We start from the raw sequence: 25,818 nt of genomic DNA on the forward strand, positions 1-25,818 counted from the left end.
AACTGCTGGACCATCAGGGAATTCCTGTACTTTGTACTTCTTTTTTTAAATAAATTTATTTATTTATTTTTGGCTGCTTTGAGTCTTCGTATCTGTGCACGGGCTTTCTCTAGTTGCAGCGAGCGGGGGCTACTCTGTTGTGGTGCGCGGGTTTCTCATTGCGGTGGCTTCTCTTGTTGTGGAGCACAGGCTCTAGGCGCGCAGGTTTCAGTAGTTGTGGCATATGGGCTCAGTAGTTGTGGCACACAGGCTTAGTTGCTCCAAGATATGTGGGATCTTCCCGGACATGGGATCAAACCCATGTCCCCTGCGTTGGCAGCCGGATGCTTAACCACTGTGCCACCAGGGAAGCCCCTGTGCACTTTTAATACATCTCAGTTAAGACTAGCCATATTTCTTTTTTGTTGTTTATCAATTTTTATATTGAAGTCTAGTTGATTTACAATGTTGTGTTAATTTCTGCTGTACAGCAAAGTGATTCAGTTACACGTATACATACATTCTTTTTTTTTAAATATGCTTTCCCATTGTGGTTTATCCCAGGATATTGAATAGAGTTCCCTGTGCTCTACAGTAGGACCTTGTTGTCTATCTATTCTCTATATAATAGTGTATATCTGCGAACCCCAAACTCCCACTCCACGCCTCCCCCAGTGCCCTCCACCTTGACAACCACCCGTCTGTTCTCAATGTCCGTGATTCTGTTTCTGTCTCGTAGACAGGTTCATTTGTAAGACTTGCCATGGTTCAGTTGCTCAGTGGCCGCGTGTGGTTCATTGGCGCCGTATAGGACAGTGTCAACGCTCTAGACTTTTACAACTTGCGGGAGAAATAAACCTCTATCTCATCTGAGCTGTCTTTATGTCGAGGTTGCTGTTACTTGCATCAGAATGTAATCCTAACTTGGACTTGGGGTTTTTTACCCACTGCACACTTTGGAACATTCGAGAAGGAGTGAACACTCAGATTGGTGATGTGCAGCAGGAAAGCTGACAGTGTTTAGGGAAGCTGGGAGCATCCTGAACGCTCTCTTGCTTAGTCCCCCCAACGGCTCCAAGACGCAGGCAGTTCCTTCATTCCGTAAACGAAGGCTCGGCTCGGAGAGCTCGGTCGGAGAGCATGGTCACGTCCAGCCCAGGTGTGCCCTCCCAGGCCGAGGCACTCAGAGCATAGCACTGGCTGGGTCCCTCTCTAGGACTGGCCACCAGCTGAGTCACTTTGCCAAGGTCCCTCCCTTCCCCAGGGGCAACCCGTGCCTGATGCTACTGGTCAGTGTGAGTATACAAAGACCTGACTTCCTTGTCCCATTTCTAGAAAACTCGGAGGGCCATTCCAGTCCCCGGGTCCCTTTAGGATCCATGGAGGTCTCATAGCTTAACTCGCCCGTCTGCCCACGTCTTCCCTCCTTCACCCCCACTGCCCACAGCTGCTGATCCCAAGAGCACTCCTCAGTAAAGGTCCATTGCAACTCTGCAACAGAGAGGTTAAATGACTTGCCCAACGCAACACAGCCAGTCCACTCCCCAGAAGTCAGAGGTCACCTGGCCCCTTCTTACTCCCTGTGGCTCCCACTTTGTTGTCCCCCTAGAGAACCACACTTTCTCCTCCCTCGGCACCTTTGCACGTGCTGTTCCTCATGCCTGGAGAACCTCCTGCTGTTTTCTTTCATCTACAGAAATCTTACCTCCCTTGGAACCCAGCTCAGATTACCGGCCTCTCCTTCCCCAAGGAAGCCTGCCAGGATTATCCAGCTCTAAGATCTCTGGGCAGCCCCGGCAGCCCTAGTGTGGCCCCTGCAGCCTCCTTCGGACACATGCGTGCTCATGGGCGCCGCACAGCTCGGGAACAGTCCCCAGGAGGCACACTGATGAGCGGGATGGGGTGGAAGTCGGGGGGGCTGAACTTTTTGAATGTTGTGCGTAATTCTATGTTATTCCTAGAACATTAGTTAGTTGCATAATCGACAGTACTAGTGATTTTCCTATCGGAAGCGTCTCCCATTGTGGGATCTTAGTTCCCAGACCAGGGATGGAACCAGGGCCCCAACCATGCGAGCACTGAGCCCCAACCACTGGGCTGCCAGGGAATTCCCTCCCACAGTGTTTCATGTCAGTTCAAGTCATTCACATTAGAAGAGCAGCTCCTAAGTAGCCTTTGTGTGAGGACCCCACGCCACGTGCAGGGGATGTATTTCCAAGGAGGACTTGGGCCCTGCCTAGGAGATTCCAGAGCCTGCTGGGGGCACAGACTCACAGAAGATTACTGCTTCCTCAGGAGGGCTGTCAGCTCCTGAGGGCCTTGGAGACCCCCACCTCCCCCAGCTGTTGGGTGCACAGGGGGTGAGGTGGGCCAAAACCCTGGGCACAGCTGCCCCACCCATGTCCTGGCCTAGGCTGGGGGCCGAGAGGCGGCACCGGCACAGGGCACCGAGTCCAGAGGCCTAAGGTCAGGAGGCTTGGGTTCAAATCTGGGATCTCAGTCCCCTCACCTTGGGCAGGTCGTTCCAGTGTTTGGAGCCTCCTGGGGTAATCGCAGCGAACCTTGCAGGGCTGTAGAGGAGGGAGTGCATTCGTGAAATTAATGCCTGTGTAGAGCCAGGGCTCAGCAGATGGGAGCTTCTGGTGTGTTCCCTGCCTGGGGCTTTGCCCCTCAGCGGGAGTCAGGGCCCGAGGTACAGTCAAGAGGGCCCCACAGGCCAGACACCAAGTGCAGGAGGGCTCCCGCCTGCCAGCACCAGGCCCATCCCATTCCCCCGCCTGGGCGGAGTGTACAGCAGCGGGGGTGGGCCTGGCCTCCAGCTGGAGGATGCTGCCCGCTCTGTATTTGCAACCCACTGTCCCCAAGCCTGTGGGCATAATAGGGCCCATGGGAGAGGCTCGCCCCAGGAGAACACCCCTGCCCACCAGCTCTGTGGGGCCCCAGGCCGCTCCTTAGGAGCAGACACACCTCTGATCCCAGCACGTTTGCCCAGCCTCATGTGAAGAAAGAAACGCAAGGCTCAGGACAGGAATTTATGGTAACCAAAGAGCACAGGCCCTGAACGCTCAGCTCTGGCCTCGAAACCCAGCTGTGGCATTCAGATTCCTGAGCCTCAGTTTCCTCATCTGTGAGATGGGGTGATAAGCCTACTTCTCAGCATTGGCAAACTCCAGGGGATGGCGCCAGGCCTGGAACAGAGTAAAAGTCAATAGTCCTCCCTGGTGGTGCAGTGGTTAAGAACCCGCCTGCCAATGCAGGGGACACGGGTTCGATCCCAGGTCCGGGAAGCTCCCACATGCTGAGGAGCAACTAAGCTCGTGAGCCACAACTACTGAGCCTGCATGCCACAACTACTGAAGCCTGTGTGCCTAGAGCCCGTGCTCCACAACAAGAGAAGCCACCGCAATGAGAAGCCCACGCACTGCAAGGAAGAGTAGCCCCCGCTCGCTGCAACTAGAGAAAGCCCGCACGCAGCAATGAAGACCAAACGCAGCCAAAAAAAAAATAATAATAATAGTCCACCATAAGTGAACTGTGGACATTTACAAAATGAAAAGAGAGACTGATAGGCTATCGCCTGCACGTCTGTCTTCTCCTGACAGGACTGGGAGCCCCTGGGGCCCAGGTTGGTCTTAATTGGGCAACAATGACAAGTCACAGGCAGGGGTATGCATCCTTGTTCACACAGCATGACTCAGAGGCAGTCTCCAAGGGCATTGCCAATCCTACCCTCAGGAGAGTCAAAATCTGGGAATTCCCTGGTGGTCCAGTGGTTAGGACTCGGCCCTTTCACTGCCGAGGGCCTGGGTTCAATCCCTGGGCAGGGAACTAAGATCCCTCAAGCCATGCAGCATCAACAGAAACAAGAGTCAAAATCTAGGAATGGGGCTTCCCTGGTGGCGCAGTGGTTGAGAGTCCACCTGCCAATGCAGGGGACGTGGGTTCGTGCCCTGGTCCAGGAGGATCCCACATGCCGCGGAGTGGCTGGGCCCAGTGAGCCGTGGCCACTGGGCCTGCGCGTCCGGAGCCTATGCTCTGCAACGGGAGAGGCTGCAGCAGTGAGGGGCTGGTGTACCGCAAAAAAAAAAAAAAAAAAATCTAGGAATGGAGTGAAGGTCTGTAGTCACCTAAAGGGACAGAGAAGGCTGGTCATTCCTGAGAGGCTACGCTCACTGACCCTAAGTTTCATCACCACCTTGAAACTAAGCCTGATCACTCCCATTCACTAAAGGCAAGACTGAGGTTCAAAGGGTCCAGTAATCATCTCTCCGTTGGTATGAGACAAACCGTGTCACCTGTTCGTGGCTTAAAGCCGCATCTGTGTGTTTGCTCCCAGGGCTGCATTCTGGGCAGGGCTTGGTGGGTGGCTCATTTCTGCTCCATGCGGTGTCTGCTGGAGCAGATCCACTGGCCCAGCCAAGATGGCCCTTGCTGGTGGCCCGAATGGGTGGGGCCTGGTGGGCCTTGCTCTCCAGCGGGGTGGTTAGACTCTCCCCTCGGTGGTCCAGAGCTCCAGGAGAGCGTAGGCAGAAGCTGCCTGGCTTCCTAGGGCTGACTGGAACTGGAACACCTGTGTTCTACAGTCAAAGCAAGTCCCAGGACCACGCTGACGTGAGAGGCTGCATGCGGTCCATTTACCCCAATCCAGGCCCACACATCCTGACAAAGCCAGGTGGGAAAGCTGGATTTGAATCAGGGTCATCTCCTTCCCATGCTTCCCATGCCGTTTCTCCAGGCTTTTGCACAGGTTGCGTGCTCAGCTGGAGACCCTCGTCCAGACTTGATTTCACAGATCGGCCAAACTTCCGCCCATCCATCAGGAGACATCACACTACCTGGGAGACTTTTCCGAGCTCCAAAATCCTCCCGTGCATTCACAGGGCAGCCTCTACATCCTTGATCACACTGCACTGTCATTGCTGCTCACCCACCGGCCTCTCCAGTCAGAATGCAAGCTTGCACCTCGCACCCAGGGCCACACCTGGCACACGGCAGGTGCTCTGGGGGTATGTGCCCAGTGAGGGAATCCAGAAAAGGGCACGCTGTTTCTACACCACCTCAGAGCGCCTCCCACATGAACACCGGACTTGTCATGGACCCTCAGACGGAGCTTAGTGTTAAGGATGTTTATTTGGAGGTTCCCTTGAAATTAACACCCATGCAAGGGATGGGAAGGAAACAGGAGTTTATGAAGAAGGTCCCGTGACAGCTCTGACTGGCCCCACGGGGGATCCTAAGCCTACAATAGCCCATCAGCTGAGATGGCCAGACTTTGATATTTTGTGTGGGTAGTCATTGGGGTCACCCCAACAGGGGGTTACCTTGGGCAAGGAGGCTCTCAGCAACAGAGCCCCTGGGGCGGAAGGCTGCGGGCTGCCTGTTTGTAGTCCTGCCTGTGGCTGGTGCAACAAATCCATCCGTGAAGGGGGATCTGAGTGGCAGGAGAGCAGTGGGGAGGTGGTGGGCCCTCAGAGCTGCCCAGAGGAAGTGGGTTGCCAGTTGTGACCAGCGGCTACAGTGGGGCGGGGGGGACCTAGAGAGCAGAGTGAGGGAGGCTTTGACTCACCCCCATGCTTGGGGGAGCTGGGAGTTCTGGGCTGCGGTCTCCGGGGGACGTCATTTGCTCTGAATACCAGTCTGGGATAGAACGTGCAGCTCTTCTGCGCCAGGTGCTGGACCAACCTGGGGACGGGGTGGGGTGTGAATGTCACTCGGGTGTGGGTCATGGCTCTTTGACCTCCACTCCGTCCTAACTGCCCCACCCCCATGACCCACTGCCCACACTCCTTCCAGACTGATCCTTCCAAAAGGCAGATCATACATGCAACTCCTCCGCTGAAAACACACTTAGAATAAAAGCCCAGCTGCTTCTTTGCCAGGGCCTGCCAGGCCCTCTTTGATCTGCCCCACTCACCGTGCCCACCTCACCTCCTAAGCTCTCTCCTGGGTCACCCAGCCCCAGGCCACGCCAAAGTAGGTCAGCCGCAGGGCCTTGCTTACTGTTGCCCTGCCTGGAACCACTTTCCCTCCGGATATTCACAGAAGCATTTCCTCTGAATCTATAAGGCCTCAGCTCAAGGTCGCGTCCTCCAGGAAGCCTTCTCTGATTACTCACTTGATGCATTTCTTTTTAAAAATATTTATTCAGCTAACATTTATTGAGCACTCACTATGTCCCAAGCACTTTTCTAGGCGGTGGGGATAAAACAGTGAATAAGAGTCCACAGCCTTGCCCTCTTGGAGACAGACAATCCATACACAAGCATACATTAAACAACAAAACGAAATACGATTTCTGAGAGTGTCACAGTGCTATGAAAAAGCAAGAGCAAGGTAAGGGGGCAGGCAGAGCAAGGTCGGGGTCCCTGACATCCAAGCTCACAGTGGCTCTCCCCAGCCGCGGTACCGCTCTGGGGACCCGCCCTGGGCACCCGCCCTGGGGCCGCGCGAATGGGCGCGCGGAGGAGGCGCGTCGGTGACACCGGGGCTGCGGTGATGGTTACCTGGGCCCCGCCCCGGGGGCCGGGATGGAGCCCGGGCCTCAGCCCCCGCCCGCGGCCGCGCCGCCCGCTCGCGGTCGCCGCCCTGGAGGCGCGCTCGCTCCCGGGGAGGACGCGCCCGTGCGGGTCACCAGGTGAGGCGGCCGCTGGAGCCATCTCCCGGCCGCGCGGCCTGGGGGCGGGTCCGGCTGAGGCCCCGCCCCCAGGGCAGTCCATAAATGCGCGGGGGCGGGCGGACCCAGCGGTTGGGAGCGCTGCTGGCAGGTGACCGAGAGAGGTCGGCGCGCCCCGCGTCCCGTCCGCCGCGCGCCTGGGTCGGGCCGGGCTCGGAGCCCCAGCCATGCTGTTCTGGCACACGCAGCCCGAGCACTACAACCAGCACAACTCCGGCAGCTACCTGCGGTAAGGGGCTTGGGCCGGGGTCTGCGGGCGGGGAGCGGGGCGGCCGGGCCAGGGGTCCCGAGCGCCCCCGCTGCTCCCCCGCCTCCCCGCTGTCTGCCCTTGGGGGACTGAGAGAGACCCGCCCAGAGTCCCGCCTGGGACCGACGGACCGACCCCAGCGGGAGCCGACGCTCAGAGTTGGGGACCCCCCCGGGAGGCGGGTTTGCGGAGCCTGGTGCCCGCGGAGGCTGCTTCCCCGACGACCCCGGCGGGTGCAGAGCGCGCATCTCTGGCCGCTGCCTCTCCGGGGCCGTCCGCCTCCCTGTCTCTCCTCTCCCCGCTCGCGTCGGAGAAGAGGAAACTTCCTGCCGTCGGTCTGGAGCCTGTCCCGGGGATTCTAGTTCCCTGCTCTTTGCCCCTCTCCGCCCGGTCCCTCTCCGAGCCTCGCGTCCTCTCCAGTGTCCTTGCTCCGGCCGAGGGGCGAGTGAGCGGCGAGCGCGGCCCTGCGCTGGGCCTCGCGGGCCGGCGGGGGCGGGCGGGGGCTTGGGAGGGACAGGGTCCCCCCTCCCACCAGGTGGTCTTGCGTGTGTAGGCCCGAGGCCCGCACATTGATTGCCCTTGATGGAAATCTTTCTTCTTCTGCAGGGATTTGACTAGTGCTCTTCAAAGGGAAAAGTAAGTCCTGCCTGTCTTGCAAAGTTTTCTCCCCTGTCCCCTTGAAGGAAGTGGCACCTCCGTTAGCTTCAGTTCCTGGAGGATTGTTTTTCCCTGTTGTGCAGCTGGCCGGGTACTAATGGGCGGTCATTTCACTTTCTGAACTCGCCTGAACCAGCTGTAGCCTGTCTTTATTTCCATCCTAGTCACAGTTTATGAAATGTGCCTAATTTAACCCAAAGGGCATTTGGTGTGAGCTCAGAGAAAGTGAATTGTGGGACCTAGGTGGGAAGTCGCTGGTACAGACTGCCCCACAGTGAGAGCCCGTCCTGCATGCTTCATTTTATTTTTATTTTTGGTCCCTAGAAGTTTCAAGTCAGATTTAGCAGTACAGGTGATTTGGAAATCCTGGCTTTTGATAGATATTTGTCCAGTAGTCGTCCCCGAAGGCATCCCCATTTCAGAAGGCAAAGGAGTGATTGGGTTTATGTAATGTGTCTGCTGTGTTTTATCATGGGCCAGAGTGGTAGGGGATGGCAAAAGTCTAGGGTCTTAATTAAGGACTGATGGCTTCTCTGCAGACCATGGTGATGTCACCAGAGGGAGACTGCTCTGGGGGATGTTAAGCCCACCGGGAAAAATTTTTTTTTTTTTTTTTTTTTTGCCATGCCTTGCGGCTCGCGGGGATCTTACTTCCCCGTGCCCCCTGCAGTGGAAGCGTGGAGTCCTAACCACTGGACTGCCAGGCAAGTCCCCTACTGGGCAGATGTTAATCCCTGGCAGAAGGCTGTGTCTATTCGCTTACTTGAAATGCTACAATGGGATACATTTATTGTACTGCACCATGCAGTTTTAGGTGTGATTTTGCCTGAATTTTATAGTTTGTGGCCATTCGGTATGTTGCCATATATTAGAAATAAGTTTGGAGGTGACCCTGAGTGGAGAAGTGAGTGTATTTAAAACTTCCTGGATACCGAAAATGTCATCCTTTTAGGGAATAATTCTCCTCTTGGGCGGGAGGTGCCGCTGCTCTGGAGATGGGACTTTGGGGAGTACCTTTTAGGAGTTTGGTATTGCATTCAGCGTGGTGAGGTGGGGTGCGAGTTGGGGTGAAAGGTGCCATAAAGCCATATGGGCTTCTGGGGTCGTTTGGGGAGCATGGATTAAAAAGCATGTTGGTCCACACTCTTTTTTTTTTTTTGGCCGCGCCTAGCAGCATGCGGGATCTTAGTTCCCCGACCAGGGATTGAACCCACGCCCCCTGAAGTGGAAGTGCAGAGTCCTAACCACTGGACAGCCAGGGAGGTCCCCACACTCTATTTTAATTTCACTTCTTGGAAGCTGGGGTGTTCACCCTTGGAGAGGTTGACCTCGGTGAACGCCAAGGTGAGGGTCAGTGGATATGCCTCTGGTCCCCCTGGCTCTAGAGCGAAGGTCTTGTCCTTTTGTTTAGTTTGTGCATTTTCTTTTTGGCCCTCTCCTCACTGAGCGGCACCTCTGCAAGTTGTCTCACCTTCCCAGGTAGTGGCCTGTACTCCCTTCTTCCCTCCTTCTGTTTCATGTCCTGGTGACTTTATTCCTCAGCAAATAAGGATGCCAGGCTTGAAACAAGTTACTGTTGAGTGATGGCTCTTACCCACCCTCCTCCCCTGCATCCCTCCCTTTTTTTAAATTTAAAGGCACCAGCCCATGGATTATTAACTTAACGTGGTCTGGGCAAACACAAAATTATGCAATCGCCCGGGGAGCACGCCTGCCTGCTTCTCCCCTGTTCCTAGATAACCTCTTGGGCTGGGAGTGTGCCCCGGTCCGGGCAAAGGAAGGTGTGGGGTGGGAAAGCCAGGGCTGTGGATGGTGGCAGGGGTGGCCCCCCACAGGGGAGGTTTTGCACGTGAGCCCCAAGCCACACTTTTCCTTCTGAGAGTTGTTGCGACGTGTTGGGGTGTGTGCCGGGTCTGTGTTTTAGAGCTCCTCGTTTGTGGTGCTGTATGAGGAGCAGATTATACCAGTGACTCTGCTGTTTATGTAGTGAAGTGGGGTCAGTGAATCTGATTCAGAGCCCAGGATGCTCCCAGGGTAGAGGGTTATTAAGATAAGGGCACGGGCACTTTTTTGGCATGGGTGTCCGTGCCATAATCTGTTCATAATCCAGAGAGCTTAACCAAGTCTCTCCTGCTTTCAGGTCCTTCATGTTCTCAAGGATTTCTATTTTCCTTGGGAAGGCACTTAAGAAATACATCCAGAAACAAGTTATCCAGTCCTAGGCTGATGTGAGGCTGGTTTTTTGGATCTGACGGGGATTTTTGTTTAGAGGTGGAGGAAAAGAATCTTTGAGCATCGCAGTATTTTCCATTTGGATAAGAAAACTGAACAGAAACCAAGGTCCTTCTTGTTTTGCGTTTAGGAGATATTAGTATGACCCTTAAAATAGGGCTTATGGGCCAGTTGTCCTTTTTTTTTAGAAGGGTGGAGGGTTGTCTCAGTTTGGGTGGGTGAAGCAGTTTCTCCATTTGCATGGTTTACAGAGTCCGGAGGACAGGAAATTGTCTTGGTCTGAGCAGTGGCCAATAACTGGAACAGTTTATTTAAAAAGATTAAAAATTTTGTTCGGGCTCTCATTCTAAAAGCCAGACTCTTGTGGATGGCAACCAGGCGGCATCTGAATAAATCTCTCGAAGGTCTTGGCGTGAAAGTAGAATCATCCAGGATTGGTCTCCCTCATTGGAAAAGCATCTTAGAGTATCTGTGACACGCGGTGTGTAGGCTGAACCCGCTTGCTGCACCACGCTGGGCTGCGTTGCCCTTGACACCAGGGTTGGCCACTTGGCCCTGTCTTTGCGAATGGGCTCCGGGGACCCTGCTCCTGACCCCTCCCTCCTGTGTTGCAGCGACGTCCTCGCCCTGCCCATCTTCAAGCAGGAGGAGCCCCAGCTGTCCCCCGAGAACGAGGCCCGTCTGCCACCCCTGCAGTATGTGCTGTGTGCCGCCACGTCCCCAGCTGTGAAGCTGCACGAAGAGACTTTGACCTACCTCAACCAAGGTAGTCCTGGAGCACCGGGCCAGGGTGGAGCCTGGGGGCCGGGGAGACCGCCCAGGAGTGGGGAGTTGACCTGAATGACCCATTTGGGCCTGTTACCTTGTCAGGGTGGGAGAGTTGGGGTTCGGGAAAGGAGCTCTGGTGTCCTAGCTGTGAGACTTCTGAGCCTCGGTGTTTTCATCTGAGAAATGGACACATCAGCTATGTTTCACTCAGGCCAAATGAGTGAAGGTTCACATTCCTCATATGGGCCCTCCAGGGAGCAGATGATCCTCAGTGATTGGCAACCATACTTATAATTACTACTTTGAGCACCTTTGGTAATTACTACTTGCCTTCCCGGCCGTAGATTGAGCACCTTTGGTATACAAGGTCAGCTGCCCTTTCTGGAGCCGCACCCGGCAGTGATGGGAAGGCCCATCCTAACGCGGCCCAGAGGCCGGATTCCACACGTGCCAGGCAGGAGCCCTTTGTGGCGATGGGGACAGGCGTGTCCTGGGAGAAATGGCACGGGCGTTTGACTTTGCTTTCCAGCCCCAGGGCTTCCCAGCTCTTTGACTTTTCCTCTGAGCCTCAGTGTGTTCACGTGTGACACGAGAAGCGTCATTTTGTGAGGTTTGAGAGGATGAAGGCGTGTGAAGTGCCTGTTCCATTTCTGATGTCCTTTATCAGGACCCGTGGGCCAGTGGCCTAACCGATGGTGTTGTTGTGGTTTCTGTATGCTGTGTGCCTGTGTTTATTGCCCTTCCCCTCTGGGTCACCTCAGACGCCCTGGCACGCAGCGGATTAGTTGCCCCGTGTTTAAAGTGAGCAGAGCCGAGGGGCAGGGGGATGCAGTACTTTCTGGAAGGGCAGGGGATGACAGTGTGGTTGCAGTTTATCTTCCACGGGCGGCCTCATTTCTGCAGAACTCTGGCTTCCCCATCTGGGGAGCCAGCCGGGGGCGGAAGTCCAGCCTGACCATCAGGCTTACCTCTGACAGCTCAACTGGCCAGCTTCTGGGCCAGGGACCAGCTCAGAATCAGCAGGTGACTCGGCGTCGGCCTACGGACGTGGCCAGGGCAAGGGCATTGCTTATCCCTGTGGGTGGCTCTGGGGCCTCAGCTGGTCGCCAAGCCAAGCTCAGTCGGCTCTCGGGTGCCTGGCTCAGGCCCTGAGATCTGTGTTCCATTTGCTGAGGCTGGTGACCGCCGACGGCAGGTGAGCTGGCCGTGTGGAAGAATGCCTCTGTGTGTCTGTGCTTGTTTGCGGAATGGCTTTGGCCATTTTCCTTTCTCTTTCACGGAAGGTCAAATGCTACCAACCTGTATATCTTGGAGCAGTGGTTTTCCCCTCCGGGCCTCTGCTCTCTTGCCTAAGTGCAGCATGAAGAAACTGGGTGAGGTTTACAGAGAGCTGAGGTCAGGGGTGGTTCTTGTTCCTGGTCCATCCTGGGGTCAGAGGCCCAGTCGCTGGCCCGGCGCGCCCGCCTCCCCCCTCCCCCATCTCTAAGGCCTTTGACTGCCCCACCTACCTTCTCTCCACCCCATCACTCCTTTCTTTCAGTCAACTTTCAACAACGTTTGGCAGTCAACACACTAGGTCTTTTTAAAAGAGTTATCCTTTGCTAATATAGAGAAGATAAAAGAGGCAGAAAGAGTTGCCCCTGTGTTAATTTAGTGTATTTGCTTTAGGTCTTTTTAGTGTATTTGCTTTAGGTCTTTCTTTTTTTTAAAAATATGTTTCTAAAATAAATTTATTTATTTTTATTTTTGGCTACGGTGGGTCTTCATTGCTGCACGCGGGCTGCGGCGAGTGGGGGCTACTCTTCGTTGCGGTGCGCCGGTGTCTCACTGCGGTGGCTTCTCTTGTTGCAGAGCATGGGCTCTAGGCGCGTGGGCTCAGTAGTTGTGGCTCGTAAGCTCTAGAGCACAGGCTCAGTCAGTGGTTGTGGCGCACGGGCTTAGTTGCTCTGCAGCATCTGGGATCTTCCCAGACCAGGGATTGAACCTGTGTCCCCTGCATTGGCAGGCGGATTCTTAACCACTGCGCCACCAGGGAAGTCCCCACAGGGCTTAAACTAGCATTTAACTGTAACCTCATTGCTAATGTGGTTGAATATTTAAAATATATTTATTGGTCTTTTAAATTTCTCCATCAGTTAAATTCATGTTCTTTGCACATTTCTTATTGGGATGGTTCCATCTCACGGGTTGTAAGAGCATACCCTAAATGAAGGATATTAACCTTTTAGCTGCCGTATATTGGAAACAATTTTTTCCCTGACCATTTAACCGTATTTATTTTGTGATAACTATATTTATGGTGTGAGATGTATGTCATGGATAGAGATTGACTTTCAACATCTATTGTCAAGTCTTTCAGTTTTCTAAAATGATTTTCCTTTTATGTTTAGAATGCCTGCCCACCCCGAAATCAGCTTAGTGGTTTCCTAAAGTTCATGTAATGGTTTCTAAATTTTTTTTTTTTTTTTTTTTTTGGTTTCTAAATTTTTTTTTTTTTTTTGCGGTACTCGGGCGTCTCACTGTTGTGGCCTCTCCCGTTGCGGAGCACAGGCTCCGGACGCGCAGGCTCAGCGGCCATGGCTCAAGGTCCCAGCCGCTCCACGGCATGTGGGATCTTCCCGGACCAGGGCACGAACCCATGTCGCCTGCATCAGCGGGCAGACTCTCAACCACTGCGCCACCAGGGAAGCCCGGTTTCTAAATTTTAACATTGCAATGTGCTTGGGATTCTTTTGGAAACGATAATTAGTCATTTAATGATGATTTTGGATTATTACTATATAAAATATATGTATTTCATTTTTCTCCCAGCTTTACCAGTGGGATTTATACTTTCATACGTTACATTTGGAGTTTGTGATGTGATGTAAAAGTCTAAGTTTACTTATTTTTCTAAACAGTTGACCTACTAGTTAATGCCTAGTTTACCTCTTATTCTCACTGGTTTAAATGCCACTTTCGAAACATTTAAAAAGCCATATTCTAAACCATGGGTCCAGAAACAGATGTGTAGATGTTTGTCCTGTACACCTGATTGTTGCCCCGTTTCTAGTTGAACTAATTGTAGCTTGGAAGTATGTTTCCCTTTTTGGGAGTAGAAGTTCCTTTTATCATTCTTCTTAACCTTTCTCAGTCACCTATTCTTACAGATGGATTTTACAACCATTGAACCTTCCTTCTATACTTTTTAAAACAATATTTATGAGATCATATACTTTATAAAGTTGTTTCTTACTTTTATTAAACTATTCTTGTAATATTTTCTATTATAAAACCTCTTAGACATCATTTTAAATGTCTGCGTAATAGTTCACTATTTTCTTTTATTATTTAGGACTGATTATTGTCTTAACGGCTGGGATGAAATATACAAGGTAATTACTTGAGTGTCTGTCTCCCATAATAGAATGGAAGCTCTGTGAGGGCAGAGCCATGTCTATGTTTTTAACATTATATCCCAAGTGTTAAGCTTGGTGCCTTGATAGTAGATGCTCTGTAAATATTCAGAAAATTTAAAAATAAGCATGATTTATTTTATTTCCATTTCACCTTTCTCTCTCTTACCCTCTCTCTCTTTTTTTTTGTTGCTATTATCAGTAATGCTGTACTTGATATCTTTTTCAATGTACCTTATTTAAAGTAGCTTCTATGCCTATGTCATATGACAAATGAGCATCAGTTTAAAAGAAAAGGAGCTTTGACATATCAGTCAACAGTCAAAACCTTTCTGTTTAATTAAAAAGTTTGCTATTAAGTGTTTAATGTTTATTGCGTTGGCTCTATGATGTTTAGGGCACTATTTCTCTGAGGCCATCCCATGTCTTCTTTCTTGTAATGATGTGTTTAAGGTTCTCCAAAGACATGGAAGGGATGCTGGATCTGTAAACGAAAAAGTCATTTAAACCATTGGATGCTCATTTTTCAGTGCAGTGTCAGACCAGTGCCCTCACATCATGGCTTGGATAAGTAAGGTGTGTTCCTTGTGGGTGTCTTATCACCAAGCCCAACGGCTAGTTTTGGATACAGTGAAAATGGTTTGAGAACCAAAGTACGTGCTCTTCCCCTGAAATGGAGTCCTAAGGGGAAGGGGTAGACAGCTGTTGAATGGAGGTCTTCAAACTCCCAGGCCAATCTCTTTGTCAGTGGCCGAAGGTCACTGTGGAGACATGTTTCCTGAAGGCTGGAGCCAGAGGCAAGGGATGAAGTAGGTAAGGTGGTGGGAGAGTCAGGGAGATCAGAAGAACGAGGACCCCAGGCAATCTGTGTAGGCAATTCTGGCTTTGAGATAAGAACAGCTTTGCAAGAACGGCTTGTTATGGAGAAAACTTTGGAATTTCCTACCAAAGCAACTCTTCCATCTTAAATATGGTGATGGATTTTTCCAACAGTCTTATGTTCATTCATTCATGGAATAAAACTTCCTGTCCATTGGAAAGAGAGGATGGTTCAGGGAGAGAGAGAAAAGCCACGTGCAAAGGCAAGAACGGGTAGGGTGTGGGTGCAGTTAAAGCACACCGTTTATGAAGGATCCTAAGCAATTCAGTATGACTAGGGTTTGGAACATGAGGAAGAGTATGAATGTATATGGCTGGAGAGGTAGACCAGATAGCCAGGATCTCCCGCTGCCTTGCCAAGGCTGAGCTATCGGGCAGCCCTCCCTGGGTACGTCCTTTAGACAACCTCTCAGTGCTTCCAACTCCTCATGTGTAAAAGGAAGGAAATAGAATCCCTATGAAGTACGTGCTACTATGTAGCTAAAATAAGTTAATGCAGGAAGAGCACTGAAAACAGTGTGTGGCACTTTATATGAACTCACATATTAGCTCTTATTAATAGTAAAGTGGATACATGTTTCCCCTAGTCCTATTAGGAAGTTAACATGGCCATGAAATTGGGACCTTGATGTATTTTATTTTATTTTATTTTTTGCTACTTTAATCCTTTCTTTTCCTAATTGAAAGATTAACACAAGGTTGGTTCTAGAACTAAGAATTGTACCTCTTAGAACTGAAAGGTGGTAGCTTTGGAATAGGTTAAAGGTAGGAAGGCCTGCTGACCTTTTCTGTTAGTTCTTCATTCACTGTACAACCAGATAATAGCCGTAACCTGCAGGAGACATTCCTATGCAGGATGTTAAAATACTGTCTTTAAAATTGTGATCACAGGGGCTTCCCTGGTGGCGCAGTGGTTGAGAGTCCGCCTGCCGATGCGGGGGACACGGGTTCGTGCCCCGGTCCAGGAGGATCCCACATGCTGCGGAGCGGCTGGGCCCGTGGGCCATGGCCGCTGAGCCTGCGCGTCCGGAGCCTGTGCTCCGCAACGGGAGAGGCCACAGCAGTGAGAGGCCCGCGTACTGCAAAAAAAAAAAAAAAAAAATTGTGATCACAGAAAGCGCTGGACCCCTACAAGATGTGAGTTGTTGTGTTAGGGATTACTCTAATTGCAAGGTGAGGACCCTAGCCTTTAGAATTCCCAAAGCACTTTATGGTATTCTTTTTTTTTTTTTTTAATTTATTTATTTATTTTGGCTGCACAGGGTCTTAGTTGCAGTGTGAGGGATCTCTAGTTGCGGCACACGGGATCTAGCTCCCTGACTAGGGATCGAAACCGGCCCCCATGCATTGGGAGCACAGAGTCTTAACCACTGGACCACCAGGGTAGTCCCTGGTATTCTCTTTTGAGTAATTCCCCTAAAATGTATTATTCTCATTTTACAGGCCGAGAGGGGTGAAATCTGGCACGCTTGGGGAGAGTGGTTGAGCATTGATGTGACCGTAAAGGGAATTCTGGGAGGGGCAGGCACCCACTTTTCCTAGGGCTCCCTACAGGCAGGATTCTAGGCTGGCACTTCCAGGGGCCATGCCTGCCGCCTGGAACGCCTGGTGCAGCTCTGAGGGGCCGCGTAGGAGCCTTGCAGGGAAGAAGGCCAGGAAGGAGCCGAAATGGAGCCGGGAGAAAATGCTTCCTTGAACAACACCCAAAACCCTACAGTTTCTCCTACTCCACCCCCCCCCCCCACTCCCCATGCCTCCGCCCACCGTGACCTGAGGGAATGGGCAGGAGATAAGAACTCCCAGCGGGAAGTCTTGTTTTCCCAGATCCTAGAACTGAGGCAGCTTCTGCTCTAGGGGGATCACTTAACCTCTAAAATCCTCCGGCTCCTCACCTGTGGAATTGAGCTGGGTAGCATTTTGTGCGTTGCCTTGAAAATTAAGTGAAGAACAAATGTCTGGCAAATGGTACGCCACATAGTTTCTCCTCTCCCCAATTATATCAGTGACTTTGAATTTAAGGAATGAGGCAAAAGATTAGTTACTTTGTTTGTTATCCTTCCTCCTTAGCTGAAGTTTTCTTTCCAGATTAATTTTTAGCCTGAAGTTTGGGAATATAAACTGAGGAAACCAAATGACGCTTACATACATTACTTTTTTTTTTTTTTAATGCTTTCTCCCTTATTGTTTGAGTGTAAAAGTAGCACATAGTTCTTGTTAAACAGAACAGCCAAACAGTACAGAAATTTGTACTCTAAAAAGTTTCCCATAATCCCACTTCCCAAATTTTTCTTAGTCATACATTAAATGTATGTCTAATTATATAGACGCACACACATACGCACTTATAGGAATGTGTGTCTCTGTAAGAGAAATGAGATACTATTATGTGTACTGTTTTAGCAACTTGGTTCCCCCCCCCCCGCCCCCCGCCACCAAACAGTGTATCCTCAAAGTCTTTCCATGTGAGTACATTAAGAACAAACAAACAAAAAAGCTGATCTTTACTGGTTACATTGTGATCCATTGTATGGATGTTGTGTAATTTGTTCTCTTGAGGAACATTAGGCTTGTTTCCCTTTTTTTCATAATTACACCCAGCACTCCAGTGATCATCCATGTACACATATCTTTGTGCTTAAACAGGAGTGAGAATATCTGTAGAATAAATATCTAGAAATAGAATGGCCGGCACAACATTTTCATAGCATCTGCCATATTGCCATGCAATAGAGTCAATGGAGTTGCACCAATTTGTAGTTTTACGAACAACAACTATCTGAATAATTGTTTATTTCCTCCTCATTCACCATTGCTCTTCTATCCCTACACACCTGGAACATAAACTCCCAGAGGGCAGAGACCTGGGTATCTTGTTCACTGCTAGTCCTAATACAGTGCCTGGCTCACAGAACCTCTTTGAATGAATGGAGAATGTCTATTTTTCTATCCTTTTGCCAACACTTTTTAACCTTTGGTAATTAGTGGGGAAAATATAAGGTATTCCTCAATACTTTCCTCACTTCCTCAATGATGCTGAATATTTTTTCATATTTGATTTGATTGTTTCTATGCTTTTTTGCCTTTCATCTGATTTACCCATTTTTCAAGTGGGAGTTTTCATCCTTTTTTATTTATTTGTAAGGGCTCTTTGCCTATGTGGGATAATGTGTTAGAAATACTTTCCCACGCTTTCATATATTTTATTCATTTTTCTTTCATTTGTTTGCTTGTTCTTTATTTTACATAATAAAAGTTTTAATAAATTTTTATGTGATCAGGCTTATTGGATTTTAATGTTTCACATCCCATTTGGGGAAGGCCTTCTCCACTTTAAGATCTTAATAGTATTCACCTGTTTTTCTTTATTTTTAAATTAAAGAAAATTTTTTTTTAATTAAAAAAAATTTTTGGCCACACTGTGTGGCTTGCAGGATCATAGTTCCCTGACCAGGGATCGAACCCCAGTCCCAGCAGTGAGAGCGCCGAGTCCTAACTACTGGACCTCCAGGGAATTCCTTTTTTAAAAAAATTAAAAAAAAATTTTTTTATTCACTTGTTTTTTAGAAATGTTGTCCTCCCCCCCGACCCCCAAACCTGAGTCTTTCATACTTTGGCACTTGTTTTGGTATGGAAGGAATGAGGTGGGAATCCAACTCTGTTACTTTCCAAATGACCATCATATTGCCCCAAAGTAACTTATTGAACAGGGAACTTTCATTTGGTAGAATATGCAGCCATAAAAAGCATGAAGTAGATCCTTATGTATATCCATGAAGGATATCCAGCATGTGCTCTTAAATTAACAAAACAAAACAAAACAAAACAAACTTTCTCTTTGTTGGTAACACCAATTAGGATAATGCTGTTAATTATCCGTTCTTAGAAACTTGGTGGCAGATTGAAAGCCAGGAATTTTGGAGCTGGATACACCCATGTTTCAATTCCTGGCTCTCTGTTCTTTCCCAAGTTACCGAACCTGTCAACTGTGTTTTCTGTAAAATACAGAACAACTTCAGGTGTTGTCTTGAAAATTAACTGAGGTATTGGTTATTGTTGTTTGTTTTTGCTGTGCCAGGATACTTTATTTTGGCTCCATAAAATTTGGAAATGTTTCTTCAGCAAAGGATTTTATAAACCACACAACAAAGCTTAAATAAAAAACCCAGAAATTAAGGAACAAATGTTTTCCCAGATGTCAACTCCTCATAACTCATTTATGAATTCATCAGCTAATAAAAATACTAAGAAGTGAGCTGGGGTTTTGATTTGATTTTTTTTATTTCTTTGTTTTTTTTTTAAATAATGTTTTTCTTTTTTTTAACATATATATTTTTAAATTAATTAATTAATTTTATTTTTGGCCGCGTTGGGTCTTCGTTGCTGCTCACAGGCTTTCTCTAGTTGCAGCGCACGGGGGTTACTCTTCATTGCAGTGCGTGGGCTTCTCATTGTGGTGGCTTTTCTTATTGCGGAGCACAGGCTCTAGGCGCGCGGGCTTCAGTGGTTGTGGCATGAGGGCTCAGTAGTTGTGGCTCATGGGCTCTGGAGCGCAGGCTCAGTAGTTGTGGCACAGGGGCTTAGTTGCTCCACGGCATATGGGATCTTCCCGGACCAAGGCTCGAACCCGTGTCCCCTGCATTAGCAGGTGGATTCTTAACCACTGTGCCACCAGGGAAGTCCCTGTTTCTTTGTTTTTAAGACCAACATTTATTGAAATAAATAGGAACTTCCTTGTACAGATTTCTTATCACAGCTCAGCGTAGAGAAATGATTTTTAATGTTTCCAAGGTCTCCTGGTCGTGTCACATGTCAGTTATGCTTTAAGCAATGGTGGACTATTTAATTAAATTAAGATAGAATACTTAGTCTAATTCCACGGGGTCCAATGAACTAGGAATGACATATTCTTAAGAATTATGTAAGGGGATTTCCCTGGTGGTCCAATGGTTAGGACTCGGTGCTCTCACTACCAGGGCCCCAGGTTCCATCCTTGGTCAGGGAACGGAGATCCTGCAAGCTGTGTGGTACAGGAAAAAAAAAAAAAAAAAAAATTATGTTAAAAATTAAAGAAAACCAGACAGCTCAAGGTAAGGAATTTAACGCTTTTCTATGTATGGGAAGATGCAAGAGTCTGGGCTGATTGAAATCATTCCTTTGGTATGCACCTTAGCTACCTAGGGTCAGTATCCTATACTTTCTCACCCTGAGTCTCCTCGGGGTGCATCACTGCGGGGGGTGACTGCAGCGGCTGAGGCTGCAACATCCTTTGTTTACTGATGGCAGGCAACATTTCTTCATAGACCTCCAGAAACACTATATTAGAAATTATAATATGAGAACAAATGCAGCATCCGTGAAGCAACACATTAAATAGAGTTAGCCTCCATCAGGATTAATTTAAAGAGAAGACACATCCTCTGTCCTGCCGTGCTGGTATGTGTTCAGAGGTTGGCTGCTGTAAATCTGAATCCAGCCTCCACATTACCCTGAATCATTGTGCTTTTCCTTTTGCTCCCCTGGGGACCTGATGACGCAGGGATGTCCCAATCTGTTTTCAATGGAGGTTTTATTATTTTTCAGGCATTGTGAGGCCAAAAGATAAGGAGACATTACCATGAAAAAGACAGTTTGTTACTCATGGTTCCCACGTGGAGGGCCTTAGGGAGAGGCACTGGGGTCAGTCAGGAGGCAGAGGGAATGAGGGGAGAATCTGGGCGAGACCCTTTCTGGTGGTCTCTAGGGGAAGGAATGGGTGAGGCAGAGAAAGCAGGTTTAGAATTGGCTCTGGGGCAGAAAGGCTGTCCCTAGGTGTCTGGTACCCACCCAGCTCTGGAGTGATTAGGGCAGGGGACTGGTGGAGTGTGACGTTCTGTGAAAACCTGATAGAGCAGGGGATGGACTGGAGTATGGACTCTAGGTTAGTTTGCATATGAAAAGCATACTCTAGGCGAGTCATTTACTATCCCTAAGAATTGGCCAGCCCTGGGAGGGGCACCCTACCCAGGGTTCACAGGGCTCCAGATGTCAAAGCATCAGAAACCCATGGTTCATTTAAAATTACCGGACCTTCTTGGGCACTGCCTTGGGCTGCAGGTTGAGTTACAGGCACAAAGGGGCCACTTGGGAAAAGCTGGATTGTCGCGCAGCTTGTGTGATCTTAGTTCCCCGACCAGGGGTTGAACCCACGCCCTTGGCACTGAGAGCGCAGAGTCCTAACTCTGGACCGCCAGGGAATTCCCTGGATTTCTCATTCTAAGTCAGCCATTTTTACTTGTGAGTGTTTTCCCCCCTTCAGATTGAGCTTTCTCTCAGGCTATACAACCATCAACAAACTCTCTTTCCTTTTTTTCCCCCTAATTGAAGTATAGTTGATTTACAATGTTGTGTTAATCTTTGCTGTACAGCAAAGTGATTCAGCTGTACATATATATACATATATTCTTTTTTTACATTAATTAATTAATTTTTGGCTTCATTGGGTCTTCGTTGCTGTTCACGGGCTTTCTCTCTGGTTGCAGTGAGCGGGGGCTACTCTTCCTTGCGGTGCGCGGGCTTCTCATTGTGGTGGCTTCTCTTGTTGTGGAGCATGCGTTCCAGGCACGCAGGCTTCAGTAGTTGCTGCACGCGGGCTCAGTAGTTGTGACTCACGGGTCCTAGGGCACAGGCTCAGTAGTTGTGGCGCATGGGCTTAGTTGGTCCGCGGCATGTGGGATCTTCCCGGACCAGGGATCGAACCTGTGTCCCCTGCATTGGCAGGCGGATTCTCAACCACTGCGCCACCAGGGAAACCCCTCTCAAGATTTTTTAAGGAAATATTTAAGTTTAATATTTAAATAGCATCACTGAGTCTCTTCAGAGTGACCTGTGACTGATGACCTTGGTCTGTGTTTTCTTTATTTATTTTATTTTATTTCTTTTAGATTTTTTTTTTTTTTTTTTTTTTTGCGGTACGCGGGCCTCTCATTGCTGAGGCCCCTTCCGTCATGGAGCACAGGCTCTGGACGCACAGCCTCAGCGGCCACGGCTCACGGGCCCAGCCGCTCCGCGGCATGTGGGATCTTCCCGGACCGGGGCACAAACCTGCGTCCCCTGCATCGGCAGGCAGACTCTCAACCACTGCGCCACCAGGGAAGCCCGGTCTGCGTTTTCTGACTCACTCTTTTGGCTGATGCCAAGTTGCCATCATTCATGTAATCGCTCAAGAGAGCAGGTGAGGTTATCATCTTCAGAGGTTTTAGCTGACTTGCTGTATCATTGCCCTCCCGTTCCCTTTCTGTGAAGTTTTCCAGCTCTTTCTGTGTTTTTTCCTCTCTCCCATCCTTTCCGTCCCTTTAGAATACGTTCTACATTCTTCCGAGAAATCTTCATGATGTTTTGGGCCCCAGTCACTTGGGACTGGAAGGACTTTTTTTTAATATTTATTTGGTTGCACTGGGTCTTAGTTGCAGCAGGCATGCTCCTTAGTTGCGGCATGCGAACTCTTAGTTGCGGCATGCATGTGAGATCTAGTTCCCTGACCAGGGATCGAAACTGGGCCCCCTGCATTGGGAGCATGGAGTCTTAACCACTTTTAAGGGAAGTCCCGGGACTGGAAGGATTTTGATGCCTCTGCCAGTGACTGTGTCTGGCCTTCCAGACGAGCCATCATCACTCCATGGAATGAAATTTTGGGGGACCTGCTTTCTATTCTCAGTCAAGGTGCAAAGGTGGACCTAGTCGCATCTTTATTAAGTGCTTCCAAGCATTCAGAAACAGAGTTTGTAACGTCCAAGGACTTTCCCCTGCTGCAGTGGACTTGAGGGCTTCTGGAACGAGTGTAATCTGCTAACTGACGACACACTCTTCAAAAGCGCTTTTGGCTAGTTTGATTTCCGTCACCCCCCGCCCCCCACCAAAGTACCTTGGCTTTTTACTGTAAAAATAGTCAAAGCAGCGCACACCAAAATTTCCAGGGGAAAATCAAATGCAGTTGCGCTTGGTGCCCATAATTTGGACAACTTCATAGGAACACTTCTGATCAGAGCAGCTCTGCCCCTGGTCAGTGGCTTGGGGGCTACAACTGCTTGCCTGGAGCCTTGAGTGACGTATTCCTAAACCAAACATGGGCCTGGCCACCAGGACAGACCATCAGTTTGGGGGAGGTGGTATCAGGTTTAATTGACTTCACTCTGGTCACTGCACAGGTAGGAAGGGTTATACTTTGTATGGCATTGTGGGAAGATAATTAAACAAACTTTTTTTATTGAAATGCAGTTGATTTACAATGTTGTGTTAATTGCTTCTGTACAACAAAGTGATTCAGTTATATTAATATATACATTCTTTTTTAAAATATTCTTTTCCATTATGGTTTATCATAGGCTATTGAATATAGTTCTCTGTGTTATACAGGAGGACCTTGTTGTTTATCCATTGGAAAGATAATTTAAGTGCCAGGTCTATAAGTGGGTCTCAAAAACTGTTATTTCCCTTCTGCCACAAAATTTGGCTGATTGGAGGGAAGGGGGCAGGAAGGAAGGTCAGGAGTAGATGGGCCCACTTTGCTCTGTGTAAATCAGCTCCTGAGTTAGGTTTCAGGGACCACTGAACTATAGTTGGAATCACTACTTAGAAGAATGTGTCTAAAACAAACATATGGTTACCAAAGTGGAAAGGAGGGGAGGAGAGGGATAAATTAGCAGTTTGAGATTAGCAGATACAAACTACTATATATAAAATACGTAAACACCAGGGACCTACTGTCTAGCACAGGGAACTATATTCAGTATTTTGTAATAAACCATAATGGAAAAGAATCTGAAAAAGAATAGATATATAAGGGCTTCCCTGGTGGCGCAGTGGTTGAGAGTCCACCTACTGATGCGGGGATGCGGGTTCGTGCCCCGGTCAGGGAGGATCCCACATGCTGCGGAGCGGCTGGGCCCGTGAGCCATGGCCGCTGAGCCTGTGCGTCCGGAGCCTGTGCTCCGCAACGGGAGAGGCCACAACAGTGAGAGGCCCGCGTACCTCAAAAAAAAAAAAAAAAAAGAATAGATATATGTATAACTGAATCACTTTGCTGTACAGCAGAAACTCACAAAACATTGTAAATCAACTATACTTCAATTAAAAAAAACGTGTACAGATTCTCTGCGCTGAATGAGGAAGGGGTTTTGTGTCCTGTTTTAAAGCAACTGCTGTACACGAGTAGGTACCGTGATCTGTCCAACCCCTTCCTTTCCCAAGAAGAGGAAGAAGCCCAGAGGAAAGGTGGAATGTTCCCGGGGCAGGCGTGAGCCCCGGGCTGGACAGATCTGGAGTCTGTCGAGGCCACAGGGAGAGGGGGAAATGCTTCTTTGTGTCAGTTAAGAGCTGGTGTCCCTACCTCATTCTTCTCCAGACTCTGTCCCTCTCACAGTTCCCCATGGGATACTCTTCCTTGCAAGGCCCTCCAGCAAGGAAACCTATCGTTTGGGTGGATTGGTGTTGACTTGGTTGGAGGCCAGAGGTGGACAGCTGGCCTCCCTTCCCCCCTTCTACTTTGCCTCTTTCCTGATGGGGAAAGAGAGGTCTGGAGGGTGGACCTGACTTGTCAGCGTGTGGAGTGCATTTCTGACAGTCTCTTAGAGAGCAATCCTATCTTCTCTCCAGGGTGGCTCTGGGGCAGTGTTTGGGCCTCAGACCACAAGCATCAGAGTCTCCTGGAGTGTGTGCTTCCTTCCGTGTTAGAGCTGGGAGGGGCAGGAATCTGTTTTCGCCAAGCACACCTGTGATTGATACGTAAGTATTCTTGGGTTTGAGAGCCACTGCCTTGAGTATACTGCTGTTCTCCACCTCTTCGAGAAAGAGAGACTCGGACCTTGTGAGGACAGGGTGGGCCCTGCCCCACTCATGGCTCTGTGCTCTGCAGATCGGGGACTCCCTTGTGCCCAGCCAGGTGCTCTGTGCTTAGGCAGACTTGGGAGGTTCTTGACCTTCCTCATGTGGAGAACACATGGTCTCCATCCAGTGACCAGTTCCCAGTCACTTCCATTGGATGGTTAGGGGACCCTATTTGTCTTGAGTGGGAAGGACAGACCATACATGCTCTGGGAATTCACAGAGGTGGACCGGAGGAGATTCCTAAGTATTAGGGCTGGAGGGGGCCTAAGATGCCATCTCTGATGTCCTGCTACTGAAAATGTCCATGGACCAGTGTCACCTGAAAGCTGGTTAGAAATGCAGAATCTGGGGTCTGCTGCAGGACACCTAAATCAGATCCTGCATTTTCCTGCAAGTGACCAGGTGATTTATGAACATTTTGAGAAGCTCTGATCTAGCTTGTCCACCCCGCATCCCACCCCCCTGTATGGTATAGGTGATAAATGGAGGCCCGGAGAGGCTGTGTGACTTGCCTCAGGTGACAGAGTGGGATTTCCATGTGGTTTCTCTTTTTTTTTTTTGCGGTACGCGGGCCTCTCACTGTTGTGGCCTCTCCCGCTGCGGAGCACAGGCTCCGGACGCGCAGGCTCAGCGGCCATGGCTCACGGGCCCAGCCGCTCCGCGGCATGTGGGATCTTCCCGGACCGGGGCACGAACCCGTGTCCCCTGCATCGGCAGGCGGACTCTCAACCACTGCGCCACCAGGGAAGCCCTGGTCTCTCTCTTTTTAAAGTTACCTTAGAATGCAATGCACATACCATATACATTCACATACCTGTTTAAGTGTACAATTCATTGTTTTTTAGTTTAGTCAGTTAAATTTGTTAAGCCATCACCACAACTAATTTTAGAGCATTTTTGTCCCCCTAAAAGAAACTCTGCACCTAGTGGCAGTCAGTCTTCATTTTCTTCCTCTCCACCTGCCGTCCCCCCACTCTCCAAGCCCTACGCAACCACTAATCTGCTTTCCATCTATGAATTTGCCTCTTCTCGCATTTAATTTAATCGGTCTCATGCAAAGGGTGGTCTTGTGGGACTGACTTCTTTTACTCAGGATAATGGTTTCAAGGGCTATCCACAATGCAGCA

The 25,818-nt window shown here is 49.5% G+C and overlaps 1 protein-coding gene across 1 annotated transcript in view; it reads left to right on the plus strand.

Annotated features, from left to right (window-relative positions):
• The first annotated feature begins 6,819 nt into the window (after nt 1–6,819).
• The window catches only part of TFCP2L1 (transcription factor CP2 like 1), a 58,998-nt gene continuing 39,999 nt past the window's right edge, over nt 6,820–25,818 (plus strand). Inside the window, exons 1-2 of the mRNA XM_065880129.1 lie at nt 6,820–6,881; nt 10,403–10,554. Coding sequence (XP_065736201.1) covers nt 6,820–6,881; nt 10,403–10,554 — 214 coding nt within the window. The remainder of the gene's footprint in view (nt 6,882–10,402; nt 10,555–25,818) is intronic.

Source organism: Phocoena phocoena, chromosome 7 (genome assembly GCF_963924675.1).
Source record: "Phocoena phocoena chromosome 7, mPhoPho1.1, whole genome shotgun sequence".
Taxonomy (NCBI): domain Eukaryota; kingdom Metazoa; phylum Chordata; class Mammalia; order Artiodactyla; family Phocoenidae; genus Phocoena; species Phocoena phocoena.